This window comes from Phyllopteryx taeniolatus, chromosome 1, assembly GCF_024500385.1.
Source record: "Phyllopteryx taeniolatus isolate TA_2022b chromosome 1, UOR_Ptae_1.2, whole genome shotgun sequence".
Lineage (NCBI taxonomy): Eukaryota > Metazoa > Chordata > Actinopteri > Syngnathiformes > Syngnathidae > Phyllopteryx > Phyllopteryx taeniolatus.
The window spans coordinates 37,242,746-37,266,165 of NC_084502.1; the positions used below are offsets into that span (position 1 = coordinate 37,242,746).

The 23,420-nt window shown below is 42.5% G+C and overlaps 1 protein-coding gene across 9 annotated transcripts in view; it reads right to left on the reverse strand.

Moving 5' to 3' along the window:
- Positions 1-1,299: 1,299 nt before the first annotated feature.
- The window catches only part of atp2b3b (ATPase plasma membrane Ca2+ transporting 3b), a 69,937-nt gene continuing 47,816 nt past the window's right edge, over positions 1,300-23,420 (reverse strand). For 5 of the 9 annotated variants that reach the window (XM_061793020.1, XM_061793013.1, XM_061793028.1 and 2 more), the window contains 4 exons: positions 22,816-23,027; positions 18,625-18,732; positions 18,273-18,455; positions 1,300-5,775 (listed from right to left, as the gene is read on the reverse strand). In XM_061793020.1, the coding sequence (XP_061649004.1) occupies positions 5,272-5,775; positions 18,273-18,455; positions 18,625-18,732; positions 22,816-23,027 (1,007 nt within the window). In that variant the 3' untranslated portion in view covers positions 1,300-5,271. Of the gene's footprint in view, positions 5,776-16,472; positions 16,530-16,705; positions 16,866-18,272; positions 18,456-18,624; positions 18,733-22,815; positions 23,028-23,420 lie in introns of all 9 variants that reach the window. The other 4 variants (XM_061793056.1, XM_061793064.1, XM_061793083.1 and 1 more) reach the window with 3 other exon arrangements.

The following is a 23,420-nucleotide window of genomic DNA, read 5'->3' on the forward strand; positions in this document are numbered from 1 at the left end:
TATCAAGTTTCTTTATTAAGTTAACACTATAGCGACTATTAGGGGTTGAACCAATTTGTCAACGAGTTGAGTTTATTACACCATATAGATGTTTAAAGCTTGAAGTCGACTGATCGATAAGTTGTTTATTGCGGGGCATCTTGTTTTCCAATCGGCTAATTTACAATGGACTTTCGACTCACCCGTCTGCTGCCGTCGCCGGGCTGTAACGCTCTTTGGAGCAACAAGGTGATATCTTTATACGTCCGTGCTGGTCAGAGAGTATGAAAATAAACTGGTTGTGGATAGCAATATGAACCTCAGGTTATGAGGGGAACCTTGAGAAACATCAGGACATGATGATGATGGCACCTTCATGTATTTTTGGAGGGGACCTGCAGGGCCCTCTTGCCTGGTACCACCACAGGGTCTAGAAATGCCCCAGCATCTGCTTCTCGTGGGAGCTACAGTGGCAGAGTGTTGGGGCGCTGGACTGGGGGACGACCCTGTGCCGTCTTCATGAAAGCCAGCGGCACTACCACTATGCTCCCAGTTTCTTTGCTGACTGGAGTGGTGGCAAAAAAAGAGGGTTACAAATGTTCTTTACCCCTACTTTGCACTGCACTGGCATTAGAAAATTCAAAATCACTGTAAAATATCAAGGAATTTCATCAACATGTTATTAGGGTATTTGCATTAGTCTGTTTATAACTAGGCAGCATGGTGAAAGAGTGGTTTGCACATTTGCCTCACAGTTCGAAAATGTCTGGATTCAAATCCTAGCTCCAGCCGTCCTGTGTTCTTTATGCTTTTCTAAGGAAAATTACACCAATAACCAGTAATATCTGCAAGACCAATAATATCTGGAAGAAAAATTATGTCCATATCGCACATACATTTTGAAAGAGGGTCCTACATGAAGTTGCTAAATTAGAGCCCAGAATCAGCACCTGGAGCCACTTACTGAAGACAAAATGAAGGCCGCAAGTCTCACAAACAGGCAGCAACAAGCAGGTGATTGTGAAAACATCTCCAGTGAGGAAACACAGAATTTGTCTTTGGAATGCAACTTAGCAACCTTATCTCGTACCCAGGAAAAATACTCAATCCTTAGTGTGGGTTATCCTGAAATTCTCAATTTACAACATAAATGCGCAATCTAATAGTGATGAGAAGGCATAGAAGTCATTAAATTTGGATGGAACAGTAATCCATTTTAAACCTACCCAGTCCCTGAATGTTGGGAGCTTTGTATATTTTGGGCCAATAGGAATTAATGGCAGTCAGAATCAGCATGAACAAACAACACAAAATCACACAGACTTGTCAAAGTTATTATTGTAGAATACTTAGTTTTTTTTTCTTTCATACAGACAAAAGGTGTTGGACTTAATTCCCGATAAATTATCTTAGATTTTCATACAGTTTGTCTACAGTATACAGGTGTTTTTCCTCATATATATAGATATTTATTAGCTTAAATAACAGGCAGGTACTTTTTTAATATACTCAATATTCTTTGTTTTTGTTTGTTTTTTTTGGTCTTTTTTATTTCAGCACAGTTCAGGCTGCATTTTCTGTCTGCAGAACAGCTCTGCATTGTGTAAGAAGGGGGACCAGTTCACACCCCAAATTTACAACAGTATGGATAATGAATAATGTGAAAGCCTAAATGTCTCCCCGGGCCGTAAATACTTGCGGCAGATCTAAAAGAGCAGCCTAAACAATGCACACACAGAATGCATTGCACTTCTGCAGTCTCTAGCTCTGTGCCACCCTCCAGTTTTCCAGCCTCATTTTGTCCAGTCCTTTTGATAATAACAAGGTACATTTCTCTCCTGCTTATTTACAGTCTCTCCACTATGGTCTCAAGAGACTTGAAAGCATCTCGGCTCCTCTGCACACTTCAGGGGCTGTTCACTGGACAGAAAACACAGCCCTCAGAATATGCTCCAGAGAATGTGCAATGTAAGTTTTCCATCAGTGGGAGCACCGGTGGAGAAAATCAGTCATCATAGTAATGTACAAGTGCTTCTTTTTAGTTTTCCCTCTCCTTACAAAAAGCAACAGGACTAAAAGGGGGGGAAAAAAAAGAAGCATAAAATAGAGTAACAGGAACACAGTACCTGTAAATTAAAGTTGCATGTGTGCACATTAGGGGCGAGCTGTACAGTTTTGATACAGTTGTACAATTTCTAATTTTGGATAAATATATTCTTTTTCACATTCTGCTTTGCCTTCTGTTAATCTATCTCACAACATCATAATGTAACATGGGTGGACAGATGGACAGAAATGGTTGGAACTGGTCCATCTAATTTACAACACTGTAGATTTGCTCCGTATGTTTGGTGTGCGTGTCTTTTTGTTTACTGTGAGAAGCACTGACAGAGCTGTGCTATGAGGCGCTGAAATAGACAAAGTTAGACTGGAACAGGTGTGGTTGTGTGTGTAGATGAGAGAGAGCAAATGTGGAGAGTTCATAGCACACAGTTGTGACAGTAATCTAAATGATTTACCTACACATAAAGAGTGACATTAATGATACCAAAATGCATGCTTCAAAACAGACAGAGTAACACAATGCTACCATCCAGGTGTGGCTGGCAGCCATGATGATGATGAGCATTCAAGAAGACAAGAGTTCTGTACAGTTACGGGTTTCTTCAGAGAGCCTTGCGCCCATCCTGAAACAGAACTAGCAGGACACAAGTATTCCTGCTCTGTTTTTGCATGTGTTAGCATCCCTGTTACACTGCAGTTCTAATCTGGGTTACACGTAATGACATGTCAGTCAGTTGCATATTATCCGCCCTTGCCTTTTTCTGGTGGTGGGTCCGGTCGGGAAGTCAACAGGAGAAACGTGTTGGGAGGTGGGAGGACAAGGAGGTGGTGGTGATTGGCGGGTGGGAGGTGATTTGCATTGCGTTGCACTCCGGGGCAACATGAAGTCAGCAGTTTACCCACATGTGGTGCAACATGGGATACTGCAGGACACTCTTGTTTGGAATTTGCTTAATGTTCCACAGAAGATCACGGTGATGAATGTGGTGGAATGTGATGACCCCGGCTCACATGGTCTTTCCATCATGTATGTTGTCAAAGATTTGTGTAGCTGTGTTGTAAGCTTAAAAACGTTTCAAGTTGTTGCCATGATCACATAAAGAAGCTTCGTATTGCAAACCAAGAGCACGTAACAGTAATTCAATTGCCACTTTCAAAAACGATTTGGAAGTCGTCGACATGTCTGTAGCAGAACTATAGTGTTACAATTGACCCCAGAGCCAAGGACATACTAAATATGTCCACTCGTTTCATAATGTGTGCATTCAAACTATCTGACACATTATAAAGCACATAGCTCATATTTCTGTAAAAACGAAGTGCTGTTGTCTGTCTGTAGAGTAGCATAAAAACAGTTTGACTGTACAAGACAGTATGGGTCCGTTCACTTCCCTCCCTTTATCGGGCAAGCGACCATATTTGGTAACTTCGACAGGAGTTCACAATGGACCCCATACGCCTCACTATGAGGCAGTAAAAATGCATTATTTCCAGCAGCAGAAGATTAAGGATGATGATGAATTGTTTTAAAAGAAGTAGAATGAAATATAACAATTTGAAAATGAAATTTTGTAATAATAAAGTCTTGTAAGGTACTCCAATAATTGGCTATTATAAAAAGAATAAGAGGTGGAGATGGCCTGGTGTGGGGACAATTGTAACGCTTCTGATTTTAGAGCTGTTGAAAGTCACACTTTCATAAATTATACTATAAAAATGACAAATAAGTTGTTGGGTAAAATGCTTTAGGTCGCCCCCTAGTATTATCCTTTGTAAATAAGGAAGCTGGTTAGTCTTGATGTGTTCTGCGTCAAGTTTTAAAGCAAGAAAAAGCAAAGCATAGGAGAACAGGGATCTTCTCATTCAACCATCAGCTGCTCACATAACCGCTGCCCAATGATGGGAAATTGATTTGATGGAACCGACTATGCGACAAACAACGCTCTCATTGGTTATACATACAGTAGTAGGTCTGTAAGGGCTTAGGGCCAAACCAACAATGAGTATTTAGTGTTTATGATTCAATAATCAGTCAATCTCATTTGGTGGTGCATGATGGTGTTGACCCTATGACATGTGAGCAGGAACAGGTTTGAGGTGAGGGTCAGTCTTAAAGGGCCATAGTCTGTGCATGATGACCTGATGCCATTTAAAGGGATAATGCTTCACAAGCATTCCAAAAAGAGAGATTAGGGGGACGTGAGCCAAAGCAAAGCGGGGGAAGAAGAACAGCAAGACGAGGACGGAGAGGAAATGAAGAGCCTTAGATAGGATACAGTATTGAGACATAAACCATACAACAGTTCATCATATGCACGGGCCCGCTATACTCTATGTATAGACGTGTACATCCCACACAGACAACATATGTGGATTTGGGGCAGCATTCAAGGATTGGCGACTGATGACAAGTTCTGTATTGTCGCTTCCCAATTATTAATAAAAAAAATAATATAATATATACATATGTACTGTATATATATTTATATAACTCCTTCCTTTACTATTAGGCCTAAATGAAGGGTATCTGTTTGAATTATTATTTTTTTTCCTTTTCAGAAGAGACAAGACAACGCGCATATTGAGAGCAAGAGGGAGGAGTGATAGGAGGTCAAATTAAAAATAACATCATGCTGCAGGGACAACGAGTGAAGCAATGTGAAAAGGGATGAGCACCATTATGTTCAGAAATGAATGAACGGATGAGGAAGTTAAAGCTTCAACAATTATATTACAAGCAAAATGAATAGTTAAACGTTTTGAATGAGAAACCAGATAATTGTTGCGTACGGTGGCTGTGGTGTCATGGCAGGAGAGCAGGTGAGGTCACGGCAACCATACTCAATTACCACCAGTAGGAATGAAGGGATTCGGCCCGTTGCCACATGACCCAGGTCTGATGACCCTTTGAAAGATGGATTTACGGCAGGGACGCCCACTGTCTCCAAACCCACCATCGGCGGTCGGAGGGCCGGCTGACGAGTGAGTGAGGTCAAGGCGGGGTGGGTGGCGAGTGGATGAAGGGGAGGGAGTGGTAGTTTGAGGGGGGTCAAAGGGCTCGATAGTGACAATGTTCACGTGGAGTCGGCAACCATTGTCCTTCCCCCTCCTGTGTCGCAAGAGAGACTGGACGGAAATGTCACATGTGCGTCCTCAAGCTCTCTCCTCTGCTCCCGTTTTTCCCTCCCCACCCCAGGACTCAGTTCCGCTTCTCCCCGAGCCACTCAGTTATAAGGTGGTCTCCACACAGTAGAGGTGGGCTAAGTGAGGGGTTGGGGGTTTCCCCAGCCGGTCCCTGCTATGATGGTTGTTGCAGTGTTGATGGTGGTGATGAAGGGGGGTTTGCTTGCTAGGGGTTTCGGTGTTGCTGTTGTGTTTGTTGGAGTGGCCAATTGATGAAGTGCTGCTGCTGCTGCTGCTGTTGTTATTATTTCGGTTGCACTGGGTCACTGGGAGGCTAAACTGGCGGTACGGACGGGTAGGACGGGTGCGGGCCGTAGGCTGGGGCTGAGTGGGGGGGGGTGGCGGCTTGCGAAGGGCCGGGTGCACGTGCTGATATCGGCTGAGTTCTGATTCGTCGTCCACATCAGTGTCATCAATCAGCGGGATGTTGTGGATGAGGTCATTGATGAGGAACTCCGGGTGGGCCATGAAGTTGTGGATGGAGTTGCGGGATTCTGGTTTCTCCCGGCCCTCGTACAGTGAACTACGGAATGCTTTCACCACTCGCATCTGCCAGAAAGACGGAAAGTGCGGGAGAAACCACAAGAAAAAAAGAGAAGAACAAGTCAGACACTCAACTGAAAAAGAGTCAGGGGAAACCCTCAAAGACCGACTGGTCTCCTCCAGAAGACACACAGATACAAACGGACAGGCACTCAGGGCCAGGTGGCTAACCTTTAATGACAACACAGTAAGTTTAACATAACTGACTATATCCTTATTTTCAGACCGTTGGTCAAGCTACACTCCCTAAAAGTATTGGAACAGTGAGACTGAAAACCTTTGAAGTTTGACCTCAAAATATGAATATGAGGAAAGAAATTAACAGTTCAACTTTGTATTTACATCTGCATCTGATAAACAACTTTGTTTTATTTGGAACAAAACAGCGTATATTTACATGAGCAAAAAGTCAGTTAAGACTGAAATGACATCAAATCCTTTACTTGTAATAATTGCATTAAGCCTGTGACACATTGACATCATCGGATTTTGTATTTTTCTTTTGTGATGCTTTTCCTAGCTTTGATTGCAGCCTCTTGAAGTAGTTGTTTGTCTTGGGCACTTACTCTATTCAGTCTCCTCTTCAGCAGGAACAATTTATGCTCCATGTACTGTAATTATCTTGTTGCACGATGAAGGACCTCCGAATCAGTTTGATTGCATCTTTCATTAAATTGGCAGACACAATGTTTCTGTTGACTACTTTTAAGTTCATTTTGCTGCTGCCATCAGGTGTTACATCATCATTGAAGATTAGCAAGTCAGTCCCCGAAGAATCCATGCAAGAGCAAGCCATGACACTCCATTACCTTCACTGTCTTTCAGATAAGCTTGCATGTACGTTTTGCATCATGAGCACATCTCGTTTTCTCCAAACGTCGGCCTTTTCATTACTTTCTTAAGGTGCATTTTTGTCCCTTCAGATCCTACAACTTTGTCCCCGAACCTTTGAGGCTTTTCTGTGTACTTTTTTTCCAATTCCAGACGGGCCTGCTTATTTTTCCCGCTAATGAATGGTTTTTCTCTTGTGGTGTAGCCTCAGGCCTTTTGTTTTTGACGTCTTCAACAAACAGTTTGTGACACCTTCACTCCTGCCCTCTGGAAGTTGTTGTCACTAAAAGTCATTACGGGGTCTTTTTTTTCAGTTCACAATGTTACTATCATCAACAGCTGCTTTTTTCCTTAATCTACCCGTTATGTCTGTTACTTAGTCTACCAGTTCTTCCAAGCTTCTCCAGGAGATTTCAATTTGTTGTGCTTTGTAAAGCGCTTTGGGTACTGTGATAAAGCGCCACTATATAAGTGCAGTCCATGTATCGTTTACTGGCTATGGTCAATGTTTCTGCATTGGCTCTGATTGATATTCCATCTTTTCTCAGCTTCACACTTGATTGTTTTTAACCCATAGACAGCTATGTTTTGTTTATGGTGGTTACACCTAGTATACAGAGTAATGTCAACTAGCATAAACGCCTTCACAGGCACCACTCCAAGCGGACACTGAGCATACATAATGAGTGCTTTTTATTGTTTGCATAATAAATGTATTAGAACACACATGGCCAACAAAACAAACGTGTCAGTCTCTTGTTCCAATACTTGAGCTCACATGAAAAACGGTTTAATTCAAACAACAGGTGAAACCCTCAACATGATCCAGATGTTCATACCTGAAAATAAAAGCTAAACTCTCGATATCATGTCTCATATTTATTGATTGATGTCAACACCAATTTTTTTCAGTCTACAGCCATTAGAAGGAATTCGGCCTCATGGTTCCAGTTCTTTTGGGGCCTACCTAACAGCTGTACCAAATATATCCCGTGTCCATCAACAAGTACTTTTCAGTTAGTTGGAGATTTGTGACAGTTTGACTTTAGGACAGCTTTAGCGATAATGAGATTCTATTTAGAAAGGAAGACATTGAATTTCTTTGAGTGAGACTTTTGAATTTATCCCACTCAGAGCCAAGACGGAAACTATCACAAAGCGTCGCTCTGACTTGCAGCTGGTTGACTGAAACAGGATGCTGTCGTGAACTGATGGCTACCAGGTTTGAATATCCAGGTTATGAGAATCCACAGAGGTTGAATCAAAGGCAACTGGACTAACATTTCATCATCAAAGTTCTCCTCAGTTCTATCTGGTGGAGAGTCTCCAAATGTAACTCCCAGGTGGCACCAACAGGATGAGTCTATCCACTTGAGTCCATTCATCCATTCTCCGTCCTGCTTATCCTCACTAGCGTTGCGGGCGTGCTGGCGCCCATCTCAGCTGACTCTGGGCGAGAGGCGGAGTACACCCTGAAATGGTCGCCAGCCATAAAGAACCATTCCCACTCACAGTCATACGTACTGGCCATTTCAGAGCCTTCAATTAACCTAGGATCCATGTTTTTGGGATGTGGGAGGCAACCGGAGTACTCGGAGAAAACCCACGCAGGCACGGGGAGAACATGCAAAGGATTCAGTCATTGATGAATAGAAGTCTTCCAAATCCAAACAACGTTGTGCCACCAACAGAGGTCAGGACTCATGGGACATTGTGATGACAATGAATCAATAAATTGATCAATAAATCAACCAATCATCCAGCCATCGTTCCATCCATCCATCCCCCATCCTTATCCCAATTAAGGTCACTTATGACTATGAGTTATATGAACACTTTCTAAGAGCTACTCCCTCCTTAGAATTACATTTGCAGGCACTCCACCAGACACAAAGAAAGAAGTCATTTGTTCAAAAGCCCAAAGAGATGTCTTAAAAACAAAAGAAGTCCAGTTGATTCAACCTGTACGGATTATTGTATCCCACCGTGGGACATATTGGATTCATAGTGATCCGCTCGCTGCTTGTGCTGCAGAGAATTTTATGTAGGCTCATGCATTTGCAGTTATTTGCTGTAAAATCATCTAACTTAGATTAAAAATGAATTCACTTCCGCTCAAGTACAAAGGCAGTCCACCTGATCTTGTGTGCTGCCAAAAAAAAAAAGGTGTTTTGAAATGAGTTTGCTATTGACAAACACTTATGTCAGTTCTTACACACCAGACAAAACTTACAGCATCCACAAAGACCACAGAAGCAGAGAACACCTCACATTATACACACCTGATGTGTGTGTGCGTGTGTGTGTGTGTTTGAATGGAAATAAAATACACTCGCACTGTAGCACACTGGATAGCATGCATGCACACAGGTGAGGCCGAATGCCAGGCACACATGGAAAAAAAAAAAAGCAGTAAGAGTGAGTTAGTTGAATGTAGAATTAAATAAGAAATCAGCAAGTGACCACGCTCACACACACACACAGACACAGACACAGACACATGCAGCAGCCACTGTAACAGAATGGAGAACAGTCAAATTTTTCTATGTAGTGAGCTTGGAGCTTCAGGCATCAGCATGCATTGGAAAGTTGCGCAATGTGAGTTCTGAGTCAGTCTGTTAGCATCGCTGTGTACATTCATTCACTCACTCACTCACACACACACACACACACACACGCACGCACACATTTGCTAAATGTCCTGCAGTCATGCAGCAGTGAGTAGCGAGCAGAGTGGAATCAGGATGATGCTGATGAGAAAGGTTGCTGCGGGACATAAAAAAAAATTCAACAGTTGCAAAAACAGAAAGCAGACATCACAGTAGTTTAGAAGAGCACGTGATTGGTTAGATTGTTTAAAACAGGAGGTGAGTGGTTCAAAGTCAGCTGTGTCACGCGTCCACAGGCAGCCAGGTCATGCTGAATCAGATCATTGTCACTCACAGTCTCTCGCTCTCTGTCATACAAACACACATCAGAATGAGGTCCATGAGTGTATTGGGAAGTGCAATATGCAGCGTATGGAGTAGGCGTGCATAAAGGCATTCCGTTGCCATGGCGGTCGTTCCATGCACCCTTCCCTCAAGCCCAAACAGAGGAAAAGCAGAATGAGCTCAAAGAAAAGGAGAGAATTTAATGCAAGAATATAGACAGGCATGGACAGACAGAGACTTATGTAGAGACAGTTTGGCCAAAAGCTTTCTATCAACTGCCACAGCGACTGTATTTTTGAAAGCTGCACAATCAGGCAGTCAATAGGGGCGATGTTGCAGTTGGCCAAACTCTGAGAAACCTCTACACATGACTCTGGCATAGGTGATAGACTGGCAGACAGACAGACGGTCAAGCAGTAGGTTCAGTGCTTATCTGTTTTTCCAAAGACCCTGTCAGACAGTAGAAAAACACTTAATGCAGACTGAATTCTGGTTTCAGAATTTTACTTTCTCACTTTGTCAGCATTTGGTTTGTTTTCATTTTTATCCCCGTAGGTAGAGTAAACATTCGAGTATATATCGCCCACAGTGTGACCAGAGAGACCTGGAGGTCAGGGCACTGTTGTGTTACTGCTTTTTCTCAGCTTCCCTCCATCCATCCCTTCCCTCCCCTCCTTTCCTTCATCCCTCCCTGCAGCATAGCTTGATGGAAAAACAATCATGATTAAAAGTACATGGATAGAGGCACTGGAAGGTTGAGGCTGCTGATGGGAAGAAACTGCAACATAAATACAAAGAGAAGCTGTGAGGTAGATTACTAGTAAATAGTTCCCAAATCCCACGTTATATGAGCAAACTGAGTGGTACTGTCCTTTTGATATACGTGCTTTTCTCTTTAGCAGCACCTCACCAGCCCTCGCTCCAATCATTCTCTTTTTGTCTCTGGCACAGAAGGTGGAGGCGCACATCTCCTCTATGCAAAAATATGCAAGAACACAAGAAAAAAGGAAGGAACTGAGGGGAGAATTGAGAGCAGACTCAGACTAATCTTTTTTTCCTGAACTCTGTTGTAAAGTAGGTAGATGAAACTAGGTCGATATGAAATGAAAACAAACTGGATCCACGGGGATCATCAAAGTCCAGCACAGCTCAGGTGGATGAAAGCACGAAAGACACACACTTTCTGACATGTCGAATCTAAAATATTTAAGTCTGAGAGCTGGGGTTGCTTGGCCGAGAACACGAGTGGAATAAACACATGAGCACCAGCAGTACTCAAAGGCAGAGACATCCCTTCAGGTAACATGATTTTTTATCAAGTGTTTGTTTCTTGATGAATTGCACACGATGATCACGATGATTGATACCTTAAAGAGGACATATTGTTAAAAAAAAAAAAAAAAAAAAAAGACTTTTTATACAAATAGTTGGGCCTCTAACATGCCTGGCTACCCATTCAAGCAGGATATTTAAAAAACCAATTGAATCTTTTGTTATGTGCCTATTTCTTCTTTGAAATACTAGAAACAAAAACTTTAGGGACATAGGCAGGGCTTGACATGAACACCTGCCAACCCACCAAATGGGGAGACTTTCCGACATGGCAGGTAAAAAAGTCACTCCCACTCGCCACTTTGGCCGCTGCCGACGACATGCGCTCTGGCGGGGATACGAACCGGCAACTCTCCGGTTGCTATCATACTGTATATAAATGTCAATAAACATGTCAGAAATGCTGGTACAAGTAGGCCTGTCATGATAGCAAATATTTTAGGACGATATATTTTCACATTTTCAACTATCATGATAAACCATAGTATCATTGTTTTTTCTATGCCACTGATATAAAGGTATAAGGGCATAATAATTAAGTACATCCTTTTAGGAACAATTACCTGTAATGCTATAGAATATTGAACACTGGCATTGAAATGGAGAAGAATAAATCAAATACTTTAGATTAAAAAATTAAAATAAAACTGACTCAGGCTCTGTTCACAAAATGTTCACTTAAATGTTTGCCAATTTGGTCTGCGCCAAGCTGGGTGTTCTGGTGCAACAAGGGTGTGTCCTCGGAGATGCACCTGGTGGAGTGACAATTTGGTGGCAGAAAGTCGGTCTAAACATACGCCTGCTGAGACCACTTCTAAATCTCGGTGCTGCTGATCTAACGTGATTTTAGCTAATTTGATCAGGGCACAGGCAGACAGATATTGAGGTCCGCCGACATATTTAAGCCACTAGCGCTTATCACCAGCTCATTCTGTATTTACTAAGGGTACCCGCTCACATTGACTGTTGCCACAAGGGCCAAGAGAAGTGATAATGCTCCACTCACGCACAGATTGCTGCAACGATGCAGCGCCCTTTTCCACACAGAGATTTCGCCGTCGAGACTTATGCTGGTTTTACACAGTATACTGTATGCTTCATTGAAGAGCCTGAGTACACTGACAGAATTAATCATGGCACTCTGTGGTCCATAACCAATTTTAAAGTGCTCACACATAATTGTGTCTTTCATGCACGTGTAGGCTCGTCAGAGACCTGTCAACCTGCAGACTACAACAATGGCACATTTTAATTTATAAAGCTATTTTATAGTTTATAAATTGGAGCTTCTGAATGATCTCAGGGCTAACAAAACTCCTTTTAACTGTGCATTTTCTTGCATCTGGGTCATTTCAGTGCATTGTGCCAAATGCCAATTGGCGCTGGCCTCCACCAGAACAGTTTGTTAGGTACGCTATCCCAAATTTTAAACACAATGTTGTGCAGGATGGGCAGATACAGTACATCCAATTTCCATGCAGTTGAGGTGAGTTCAATCAAACAAAACACGGTTTTTGGCTTCTCCAAAATGAGCGCAATGATCAACTGCATTCATGTGCAACTTGTTCCCTCAGACAGGAAGTAGTGTGTGATTCAAAAGGGGTCATAACAAACGCTGTTGGTGCAATATCCAGGGTTAGTTTGCCTTTTCCACTGACGATTCCAATTGCATCACTTTAATCTTCATTTGGCACTTACTTTGTTCTCCCAAATTTTCCATGGTGGAAACCATCAGCACTACCTAAAACGGAAAAACAAGGGCTGTTTCCACCACTTTTACACCTGTTGCCAATGGGGCTGCAATCTGAATAAATCATACGAAACACACCTACCAAAAGCCCACACAATCAGTTTAGAGTCAACGTACAATTTAGCACCCGCTTTTTGGGAGCTTAGTAAATCAGGTCCCAAGAGTCTCAAGATATCTCCAAAAACAACAAGGTTGCTATAATTATTGCGCATGATTCTTTTTAAAAAAAATGTTTAAAGAGCGTCGCTAGTGGGGTCGGGAAAGTCATTAAATGTAGCCGCAAATTTGCTATATTGGCAACACTGTCGTCTTGATAATAAAAGCATCATACTCTGCATTTGCATGAGACTGAAGCCCCCCCAACCGAATAATTTTAATCAGAGTGTGAGAAGTCGATGTTGATGATTTTATATCAAGGTTATTATAGTTAACGAAATCAAATGAAATAACAAAAACTAAAATTGAAAAAAAAAAAATCGTACATAAAAAAAAGAAAATTGTAATGTTTTTACAAAAAACGATAAGTAACTGAAACTACATTTTACCTTTACAGGACTAACAAAAACTATAAGTATCGCAAAAACATACTTTTTTTTTTTTTTTTTGTCAATGCAATTTATTCAAGAGCTTTCTGGGTTGATTTTAGGTGTACCAGTATTTATTTTGGTTCGGCCGTATGGAACAAGGAACAGTCGTTTGGGAATTGTAGGTCTTTTACTGTGTGTCGACGAGAAGTGACGTCATTGGACAGCAGCCAATAAAAAGGCGGTCCAATGCAGTAGCCCTGGTGCTCGCCACTGGTCGATGGATTTGATATGGCTCCCCTTATTTTGTCATTCTACTCAGGCTAAAATGTGACACTAGATAACAAGTGCTCTCCTTTTGTGGTTCACATGTGAACAAATAGTACATAGTAGAAGCGGGTAGTTTCAGCTAAGTGAACCACTAGCGTTTTCCATCTATCTATCTAGACTATGACTGTCACAAATCATGGCAAGTTGCTTGTAGTGGAAGAGGGTGATATGTGTGGAATACTTCTCAAGGAAAATAACAGCCACAAATCTGAAAGTCCACTTGAGAAGTTTGTAATTTAGCAGCAAGGGAAGGAAACCATAAATTTGCCCTTGGATTTGTTTTGTTTGTTTTTTTACAATAATGGACAGAAGTCTACGTAACTTACACATATAAAAACTATTTTTTTAAAAACGGCCATACCATGAATGGTTTTACTGTATGTGCTGATGCATCTACTGTAACCTTAGAAGCAGTATTATGCACTGCACTTATTGATCTTCAATTTCTGCGGACTTTTATACAGTACCTGTATTTGATTTGTGAATGGTTGTTCATCTGTTAGTAAGTTAATACATTTTAAAAATGTTTATTTTTGTTGTGTTTTTAATGACACAATACTTATTGTGACCTTTTTATTCATCTCACACTTCACTTGTTTTATTCTCTGTGTATAACAAAAAAAACTCAAACTAACTCTGAAACAAATAAAACAACAAAAAATGAAGCATATTTTGAAAAAAATAAAATGTCATGGTCTGTGTTTTAGTTTCGATTATGTTTAGTTATGTTTCATGTTTTCCTGCTTCCCATGTTGTTCATATCTTGTGTGCTCATTTAGTTATTGTGTCCATCTGTTCTTGTCAATCCTCTATCCTGTGTCATCCAATCAGCTCCCTCCAGCCACTCGCATCTTGTCCACGTGTTCCTCATTGTCTCGTCGATTTGTAAATGTATTTTTTGTAATTCCTGCACTCCTGTCTGGCCTCCCTGCTTCCCTGCACTTGGGTCGTCCAGGTTTTGACTTGCCTTCCAACACGGTGAAAGCCCGAACCTGACATTAAAAACTACGAAAACCAAAAAAAATCTGCTCTGAAAACTCATTTCAACTCAATTTGAAAATAAAAGTCAAAACAACCCAAAAAACTAACTCTAATGAAAAAGTCAAAACTATAACCCTGTTGTATATTTTGACCAAAGAATGTCAAACTTAAGACACTTGGAAAGTGTTTAAAATTGTGGAGAAACAAAAGAAAAATAAAGGTTAAGACAGTGACGATAAACGTCTCCTGTATATTTGGTGGTGTCATCCCACAGCTGAATAGAAAAATAATGCTAAGGCCTCACAAATCCCACTGGATCCCAATGACAATATCAAGCTTTACATCTGAGATGATGCAACACTCCCAGGAATCAACCACGACACTAGCAGTGCCCTCATAACATTTGTCTGTCCAAGAGACTGTAAGCTTTTGTCATGCTACTGCCAGGTGTTCAGAAAAAGCTCTTTAAGGGTTACTGAAGGACATTACGTTTTTAAAAAAGTAAAATAACCAGCAGCAGCACACTTTGTCACTGTATACACACACACCTTTATGTTACCTCTAACAGCCAGTCACAGTGTTTCGGCTCAAATTTAAAGGCCCTGTGGCGAAAATAATACATTTCATGATGTACTGCAATCGTGATGGAAAAACAGAAACTTTCTGAAAGATCAACAAGGGGTTCTTTTGTTTGTATAGAATGACCAGAGTCAAGAAAGCAGTGCGGTTTAGCGCAGACGTGAGTGAGCCTATCTGCCTATCCCCCTACATCACTCGAGGTGATAGCACAAGATGAAGGAGGTAAAAGCGCATGAGGGAAGGAACAAGGTTGGAAAAGAGAAGCAACTGAGAAGACCGATGAGGAGACAGCACAAGCATGCACACACAGGGACACACAAAGACATCAAAAGTACAGGGACACACATCGCCATACACACGTCTCTTCTCACACACAGACTGAGAAACACACAAGAGATTTCAGTGGCGGCTCTCGGTAGGTCAGCATGGGCATGCGCGCACATACACGCACACACATACACACACACACACGCACACACTCGCCGAACTGACATACAGAGAAATCAAGAGGAAACATGAGGTGAGTGGTGCTACTCTGCACAGGAGATGGGACGATGACAAAAATGGACGAAATCAAGGGCAAGGGAAATGACAAAAGAAAGGAGGAACAGGTAAAAGGGATGAGAAAATCTAAAGAAATCTTATTGTGCTAGACAACAGCCTGTATTCAGATCTGGTACAATAGATAACAACTCTACTTATAGACAAGCAGTACATTTCACAGTCTTTATGGGTACTTTGAGCAAACAGAAAACCTGTAATATCTTAAGGAAAAAAAACAACATACAGCAAAGAGAAAATCAAGGGCCACATTGGAGAACGAGAGAGAGAGAGAGAGAGAGAGAGAGAGAGAGAGAGAGTTAACAAACAAACGGGGCAGGGAGAGAAACTTTTTGGAGAGCTCAGGATGAGAGGCAAACGTGAGATGTTGAAGCTGGAAGTAGTGTTATCGAAATAATCAATCCACAACATGCTGAACAAAGGTGAGAGGAGCAGAAGAAGGAGGAAAAAAAAGCTGAAAAGGGAACTTGGCCAGTTAGAGAGTTAGGCAACAGCAGTGTATTTTAGGGCTTTTATACTCGAAGGTTTACAGCTTATAAAGTATTTTGGGCAGTCGTCTCAGAACGGTGTCATGCTTATTTTGTTCGACTCTGGTACATTAAGAGCAGGCGTTAAACACAGTAACCCGGCTTGACGTCATTGACACACAGTAAATAAGAGGTGGTGCAGCAGGAGCTGTCCTTTGCTCTGTGAAATTTGATGCTTACCTCCAGCCAGAATTCATGATATCTCAACTTTCAACTGCATTTGATAGGTTATTGCCTAAAACGTGAGTCGTCCTGTGGCAGGACTCTTGACACAGAAAGCAAAGAGTGAGAACCCTCCTGCACCACACTCAACACTGAACAATAAAACCAAACACACTCTGGACTTGGACCAGACCTGGATTAGGACCAGACCAGATCAGACCAGAATTGCACAGCTGGTCAGGACCGGGTGCTGTTTAAAAGGGAGAATAAGAGAAAAGAATATAGGATACGCTGTACACGCATGAGCAGTGGGAGTGCTGGAGGGGGGCACAACTATAGATAGTAAAATATTGCAAGTCCACGTGCCGTGCATGTTTGTGTGTGTGTGTATGTAAGACTGTGTGTGCATGCTTTCGGAGGACTCACTCCCTGGGGCTGGGCTGGTATTGGCTGTTGCGGTGGAGAGAGCTACGTGAGAGGGGGTAGATATAGTGTTTACGTCGTGGAGCTGACTGAGCACGGAGGAGCGCCTTCTCACCGCTCCCTGAAACGAGCCACTTCGCTTGAATGTGCTCACTACCTCCATCTGCAGGACAGAGATAAAACAGCGGCACTCAGTGAGAGCAGGGAGGTAGCAGCCTGAGTGCGGAACCCTCTCGAGGTGTGTGTGTGTGTGCGTGTGTGTGTTGCCCACCCTTTTCCACATACTGCAGACATGCACTTGAGCAGTTTCCTCCTCTAGAACACTGCCTGTGGTCAGCATTGGTGCCTATGCTGATGCCCTTTTGCTGTCTTTCACACACACACACGCGCACGCACACACACACACAGGCTCTATTTTTCACCAAGTCATTCTGTATTTAATAAAGGTACCGCTAACGTTCAATTCTCCAGTCACGCATGGATCACTGCGTCCGCTTCCGCATATAGAGATGTCTCCATGCGCCGCTTTTAAAGGGGAAGAAAGAAGCCGCTTCGATTGGACAGGATTGAAGTCAGCTATGGTGACGCCCACACCAGGTCTGTTTACAGGTTAGAGCTTTAAAAATAAATAATAGCCAGTGTATCTTACATCTAATGGAGAGAGAGGGCCAACCAACCAACTGATAGAGAGAGCAATGATGAGTAGTGTAGCTCGCACCAGAGATGAACCTGAGAGCTGAGTGGTAAACGGAATCTAAAGCTCTGACGGCAGTAACAGAGGTACAGTATGTCTGTAGAATACGTCACCCTGGTCCAGAACAGATAAAAACATGGCTTCAACAATTCTCTTCCTACAAAACAGAGGAAACCAATTTTGTGGCGTAATTTGGTGACAAGTGTGTCGATATGGAATTCATTGCAAGGAACATTTATTATCAAGCACTACACCTAGGTATTTGTACACTGAAACTCTCTTAGTGATAGAACCATTAGATGAAGAGATAAAAACATTATCAAGGTTAGGGACTTCAGCCTTTGAGAACAAGATGCCTTTCGTTTTGCTTCCATTAAGGACAAACTTGAGAGCAACGAGCGCTTTCTGAAAATGATTAAAGGAGAGTCGCAAGCTTTCTACTGCCTGTGGAGCAGTGTCAGCTATGCAATATAAAATTGGGTCATCAGCATAAAGATGATCATTACAGTTACTTTCGGGAGCCACTATTTTGCGAATATCAAATCCTATCATATGATATCATATGCACTGCAGGTATGCCGGTCCACAAAAGTACCAAAAGTGGGTCCAGCCTGCCCTTTCATAGAGTTTCTTCAAGCAGGTGCTGGATTGGCGCTAGTCACGAAAAGAGAGCGTATCCACACACACGTACACACTCACACTCACATGCACGCGCACACACACGCCTATCTCATGTTACAAAGCACCACCTCTAAGAGAATCATAATGAAAGTCAGAGCATAATGTTGGCTGTGTTGAAGAGAAGCACAAATTAGGATGTAAAAAGCACAGCACTGAGAGAACAAACAACAGAAAGTCTTGTCACTCAGACTGTACCTGAGTCTGTATGCGGTTGAGGCCTCGGAACCAGAGGATCTGTCCTCGACGCAGCTCTCTTTCGGCACAGTCGATCTCTTCTTCATCTTCTGCAAGCTCTTCCCCTTCCTCCTCTCCAGGCTCCAGACCGAGACCCGCTTCCTTCAGGCACGGCAGCCGCGCCGTCGGGACAGTGGCGATCACCTGGACGTCAGGTTGGGTACATTTTCACTACAGTCGGCGGTAAATTTTGCAAGTGGGACGACGTCATCCAGTATTGGTGTGGGTTAGCGTCATCTCAGGTGAAAATTCCACATAAACAGCTCTCATTAAACCAGCATGTTTAGACTCAACAAGCTGAAGAGGTTCTCACCTGACCCCAAAGCAGCTCTCCAACTCCAACAAACAGACACCAGAGCCACTGCTCCATGTTGAGTGGAGCACAACTGAATGGCTTGCCACCCCATTGCACAATCACAATCTGCAGCAGAGCGAGAGAGAGAGAGAGAGAGAGACACACACAAATGAGAAATGACTATGAACATAACACACGGCACTGTTGCATTAACACTCTGGGAGTGGGAATGCAACACACGTGCGCTTCTCGGGATATGCAGTACACGGCATTCCAAACATTTTTACATCATTTGAAATATGAATATCTGAGTAACCCTATGACATCCTCGGCAAACAAAATTAAATAGGCTTCACGTGGAAAAAAACATTTATCAAAATTCAGACAACATATTCAAATAGAGTTTTTATAGCCAATTTTACAAAGAGTCACAAATGTTCAATATGCACACGTATGTGACACAACACATTTTGCTTTTTCCGCTTGAATTGTTTATGTGCCATGTCCAAATCTGGTTACCTGTTGGTATATATTTATTGAATTTCTTGAAAAATACATGCTGCACACTTTTCTTTGACTGTGTTCCATCATATTCTAACAGACAAAATGCCTTTTTATTCCAACTCAATGTAAGAATGAAAAAATGAGGGAAAAAGTGAAACAAACTAATATTTAAAATATTTAGATCATTTAAGTGAGAATGTGAACATTTTTGGAAAATCTTGCAGTTTTAGTGTGTATACAGTGCAGAGTGAAAGTATTTGCCCTCTTCCTAATTTCTGATGATTTTTTCCAGATTACACTTACATGTTTCATGTCATAACACCAATTTTATTTTCTCTCAAAGAAAACCCAAGTAAATATAAAATCAATTTCTAAATCAGGTTTTTATTTATTTGGGGGAAAAAAGGCACGAAAAAGTAAGTACTGTATTTTCACGACCATAAGGCGCACTTAAAAGTCTTAAATTTTCTCCGAAATGGACGGGGCGGGGCGCCTTATAGTGTGGCACGCCTTATGTGTGCACAGAGTTCCAAAATCTGTAAATGTTGTTGTGTGACTTTAATGAGCGCTCCGCTTGACTGACTGGGAGCATTTCCTGCCGACACGCTGCTTATATAGAGGAAGGCAGACGTGACTGAGAACAGCATGCGGAAGTAAAGGGGGAAGGGTTCGTGTGAAGGAGATGTGCACCGGTTTGGCTAAGGACCCCCGAGAATGGCACCTACGAAGAGACACGCTTACGAAGCACAGTTTAAACTGCAAGCTATCAGTTATGCGGAGGAACATGGGAATCGAGCAGCCGCGAGAGAATTCAAGATCAACGATCCATGGTTCACAAGTGGAGGAAGCAAGAAAACGAGCTTTGCCAAGTCAAAAAGACGAAGCTGAGTTTCTGCGGAAACAAGGCGAGGTGGCCCGAGTTGGAAGACCAACTCGAGCAATGGATTAATGAGCAAAGAACAGCCGGGAGAAGCGTCTCTACAGTCACCATTCGACTGAGGGCAATAACGCTTGCAGAAGAAATGAAAATTTAACATTTTCAAGGAGACAGAAGTCTTGGTGCTTTCGTTTTATGAAACGGCGCCATCTATCCATCCGGGCAAGGACTACCGTGGCGCAGCAACTTCCGGCGGACTACAAGGAAAAGCTGGCCATCTTCCGCTCCTACTGCAGTAAAAAGATTGCCAACAAACACATCCAGCCCAACCACATCACCGACATAGACGAGGTGCCGCTCACTTTCAACATCCCGGTGAACCACACTGTGGAGAAGAAGGAAACTGCCACCTACGGTGATTTTTAAGAGGAAGACGCTGCTTAAAGAAAAGTTTCCAGCCGAAGTCATCGTTAAGGCCAATCAAAAAGGCTGGATGGACGAGGAGAAAATAAGAGCGTGGCTGAGTGACGTGTACGTAAAGAGACCGGATGTTTTTTTCCACGCGTCACCGTCACTGTTGATCTGTGACTCCATGCGTGCCCATCTCACAGCCGCTGTGAAAAACCAAGTGCAACTAAGACTGGGCGGCAACGCCGGGCGAGTTACGCCACCGTATGTGAATGGATTGTGGATGCTTGGGATAAGGTATCTGCTTTGACTGTTGTCCGACCTTTCGCGAAAGCCGGCATCATTGCTGAACAGCCCCCCGGCAACGAGACTGACTATGACAATGACGAGAGGAAACCTGGCGTGTTTGTTGGAGAACTTGCCCAGCTGTTCATTTTGGATACAGAAGATGAGGACTTTGATGGATTTGTGGATGAGGATTGATCAAAAAATAACGTGAGTACATTGTTAAATACTTCAATAAAGTACAACCGAACATCTTTGTTGGATGTTCAAATTAATATTAAAATCAATCAATCTATCTTTGGGAGAAAGTACACATGCTCAAGACACAAGTGTGTGTAAAAATTTAATGCACTGGGAATAAGAGGATTTCACTGCTTGAGTGATAATGGCTTGATATGACAAGACAGACTCCTATCCCTCAGTCAAGCAGGGATCAGCATTGAATTTTACCCACATATTTCAATCAAATGTGAAATAAAACAAAACGTGGCAGATGACTGTTGCTGGGATCGCTGTGTGTTTCGCATTGATCAACACCATTTGAAAGCTGTGATGGTAGCGCAAACAAAACAATGTCTTGATCGTAGCAAACATGTTCTGATATGACCTTCAGCTGCATTAATTGGACACCCTGTAACTCTATTAGATTCTTAGCATTGATGCAACGACAAGAGACACACAATCTTGTTGACAGAAAAGCGTCCGCCAAATTAGATCATGATAACTTTCTACAAAGAGCTGCATCTTACGCTACCGCTCTCAAGCCTCCTTCTGTCTACCGCGCTGAGATCTCTCTCAAAATCCTGCAACAGTGTCACACCTGAAATCACCGCCATCTCCCTCCTCTCTCTTTCATTTCTTGGTTCCCCTGGAGAGCCAATAAGCACCGAAGCACTGCTTTGGCTGCTCGGCTGCTCTTTTCTGTGTACTCACAATATTCCAGTGTGGTACTGTCCCTCTCTATTTAATTACCTAGTTGAAACACTTTTTAAAACAGTTGTCCTCAAACCTTTTTAAATAATGCATGCATGCTGGCTGTGCTGCTCAGTATGGTTTATTGATAAGCACACTTGTCATTATGGTGCACTTTGCAATATTTATTTTCTTCACCATGCACACGAAGCCAAAATTAAGGTTGATGTGAACTGCATACACACCTATGACAAACCTGAGTTAGCCATTTACTGGTCATAAAATGGTAACTTAAGTGGGTGCTTAAAATGGACACCTTCAGACCTTGTCTGAAGGTTTTCCTGCTAATTATGCCATCCATCCATCCATTTTCAACACCGCTTATCCTGGTTAGGGTCGCGGGACGCTGGAGCCTATCCCAGCTGATTTCGGGCGAAAGGCGGACTATACCCTGAACTGGTCGCCAGTCAGTCGCAGGGCACATATAGACATGGACAACCATTCGCACTCACATTCACACCATCACTGAGTGGGAACTGAACCCACGCTGCCTGCACCAAAGTCAGGTGAGTGTACCACTACACCATCAGTGACTCTAATTATCCCTGTTTTCTTTTCTTGTACATGTGCAGCATTCCCTGGGTTTTGGGACACTAACGACTGATAAATTCCACCTTGCAACAAGTGGTGTTGATCTGCGGAGCTGTGTTTTAGTTGGATGCTTTTAAATGAATGGATGACTGACTCTAGGACTCTCTGCCTGAAATTTTGAGGTTCAGAGTTCCAATCACAGCTCCGGCCTTCCTGTGTGGCGTTTGCACATTCTTCCCGTGCTTGTGTGGGTTTTCTCTGGGTACTACTCCTGCTGCTTCCACCCACATTACAGAAACATGTCTGTTAGGCTTACTGAAGATTCTAAATTGTCTATAGGTGTAAATGTGAGTGTGAATACTTTTTTGCCTATATGTTCCCTGGTAACCAGTCCACTTCTCGTCCAGCTTAGAAAATGGATGTGTTAGGTAGGTTTAACTAAGTGGTCAGTGCATCATGTTTGTCCATTTCTCAATGCCACTGATAAGCAATCACGTCTTCTTTGAAACAATCAGAATATTCTCCTTTGAAGGCATCTATCTACTTCTACCAAACCTCCTGGAGTAATCATGTTATATACAACGCCTTATATCCTCCACAAGACAAATGCAAAAAAACGTTCTTCGTCTTACCTGTACTGCGAAGGTCCCCAGAACAATGGAGCAGAAGATGGGGTTGGAAAATATGCCATCAAAGACGTTTCTCTCCCCATGGATCTTACGTGCGTTGATCTCATTGAACAGCTGCATGAGGACAAAGGTGTTGAAGATGATGGTGTAGTGCTCCGATGGAGGCGAGTGGAGCGGAGCGTTGCGGCCGCTGTCGATGTTGAACATGCGCTCGCCTGGCAGCAGGTGAGGGAAGAGAAGGAGAAGAGATGATAGCCTGCTGAGTTGACTAGGATGAACGCAGGAGCAACACCAGGATAAATACCCAGGGTGAAAAATAAATTGATATAAGCAAACATGCTAATCATGTACAGTGCTTCACGCATTTATTAGTCTGCAACCCATTGGAAGGTTTATGATACAAAATTAACAGCATTGGTAATAACCAAAATTGTTTGATGTTGCTGAAATGGAAATTTAATTGAAACTGAAATGAAATTCTACTATGTAGAAGCTCTTTAACCCAACTTTCAGCTCTTTAATGCTTAAAATAAAATTAGCACTGGTATCCATGAATCTTAAAGTTGACTGTTTTGCAAAAATTAAAATAGTAAAGCGCATCATTATTC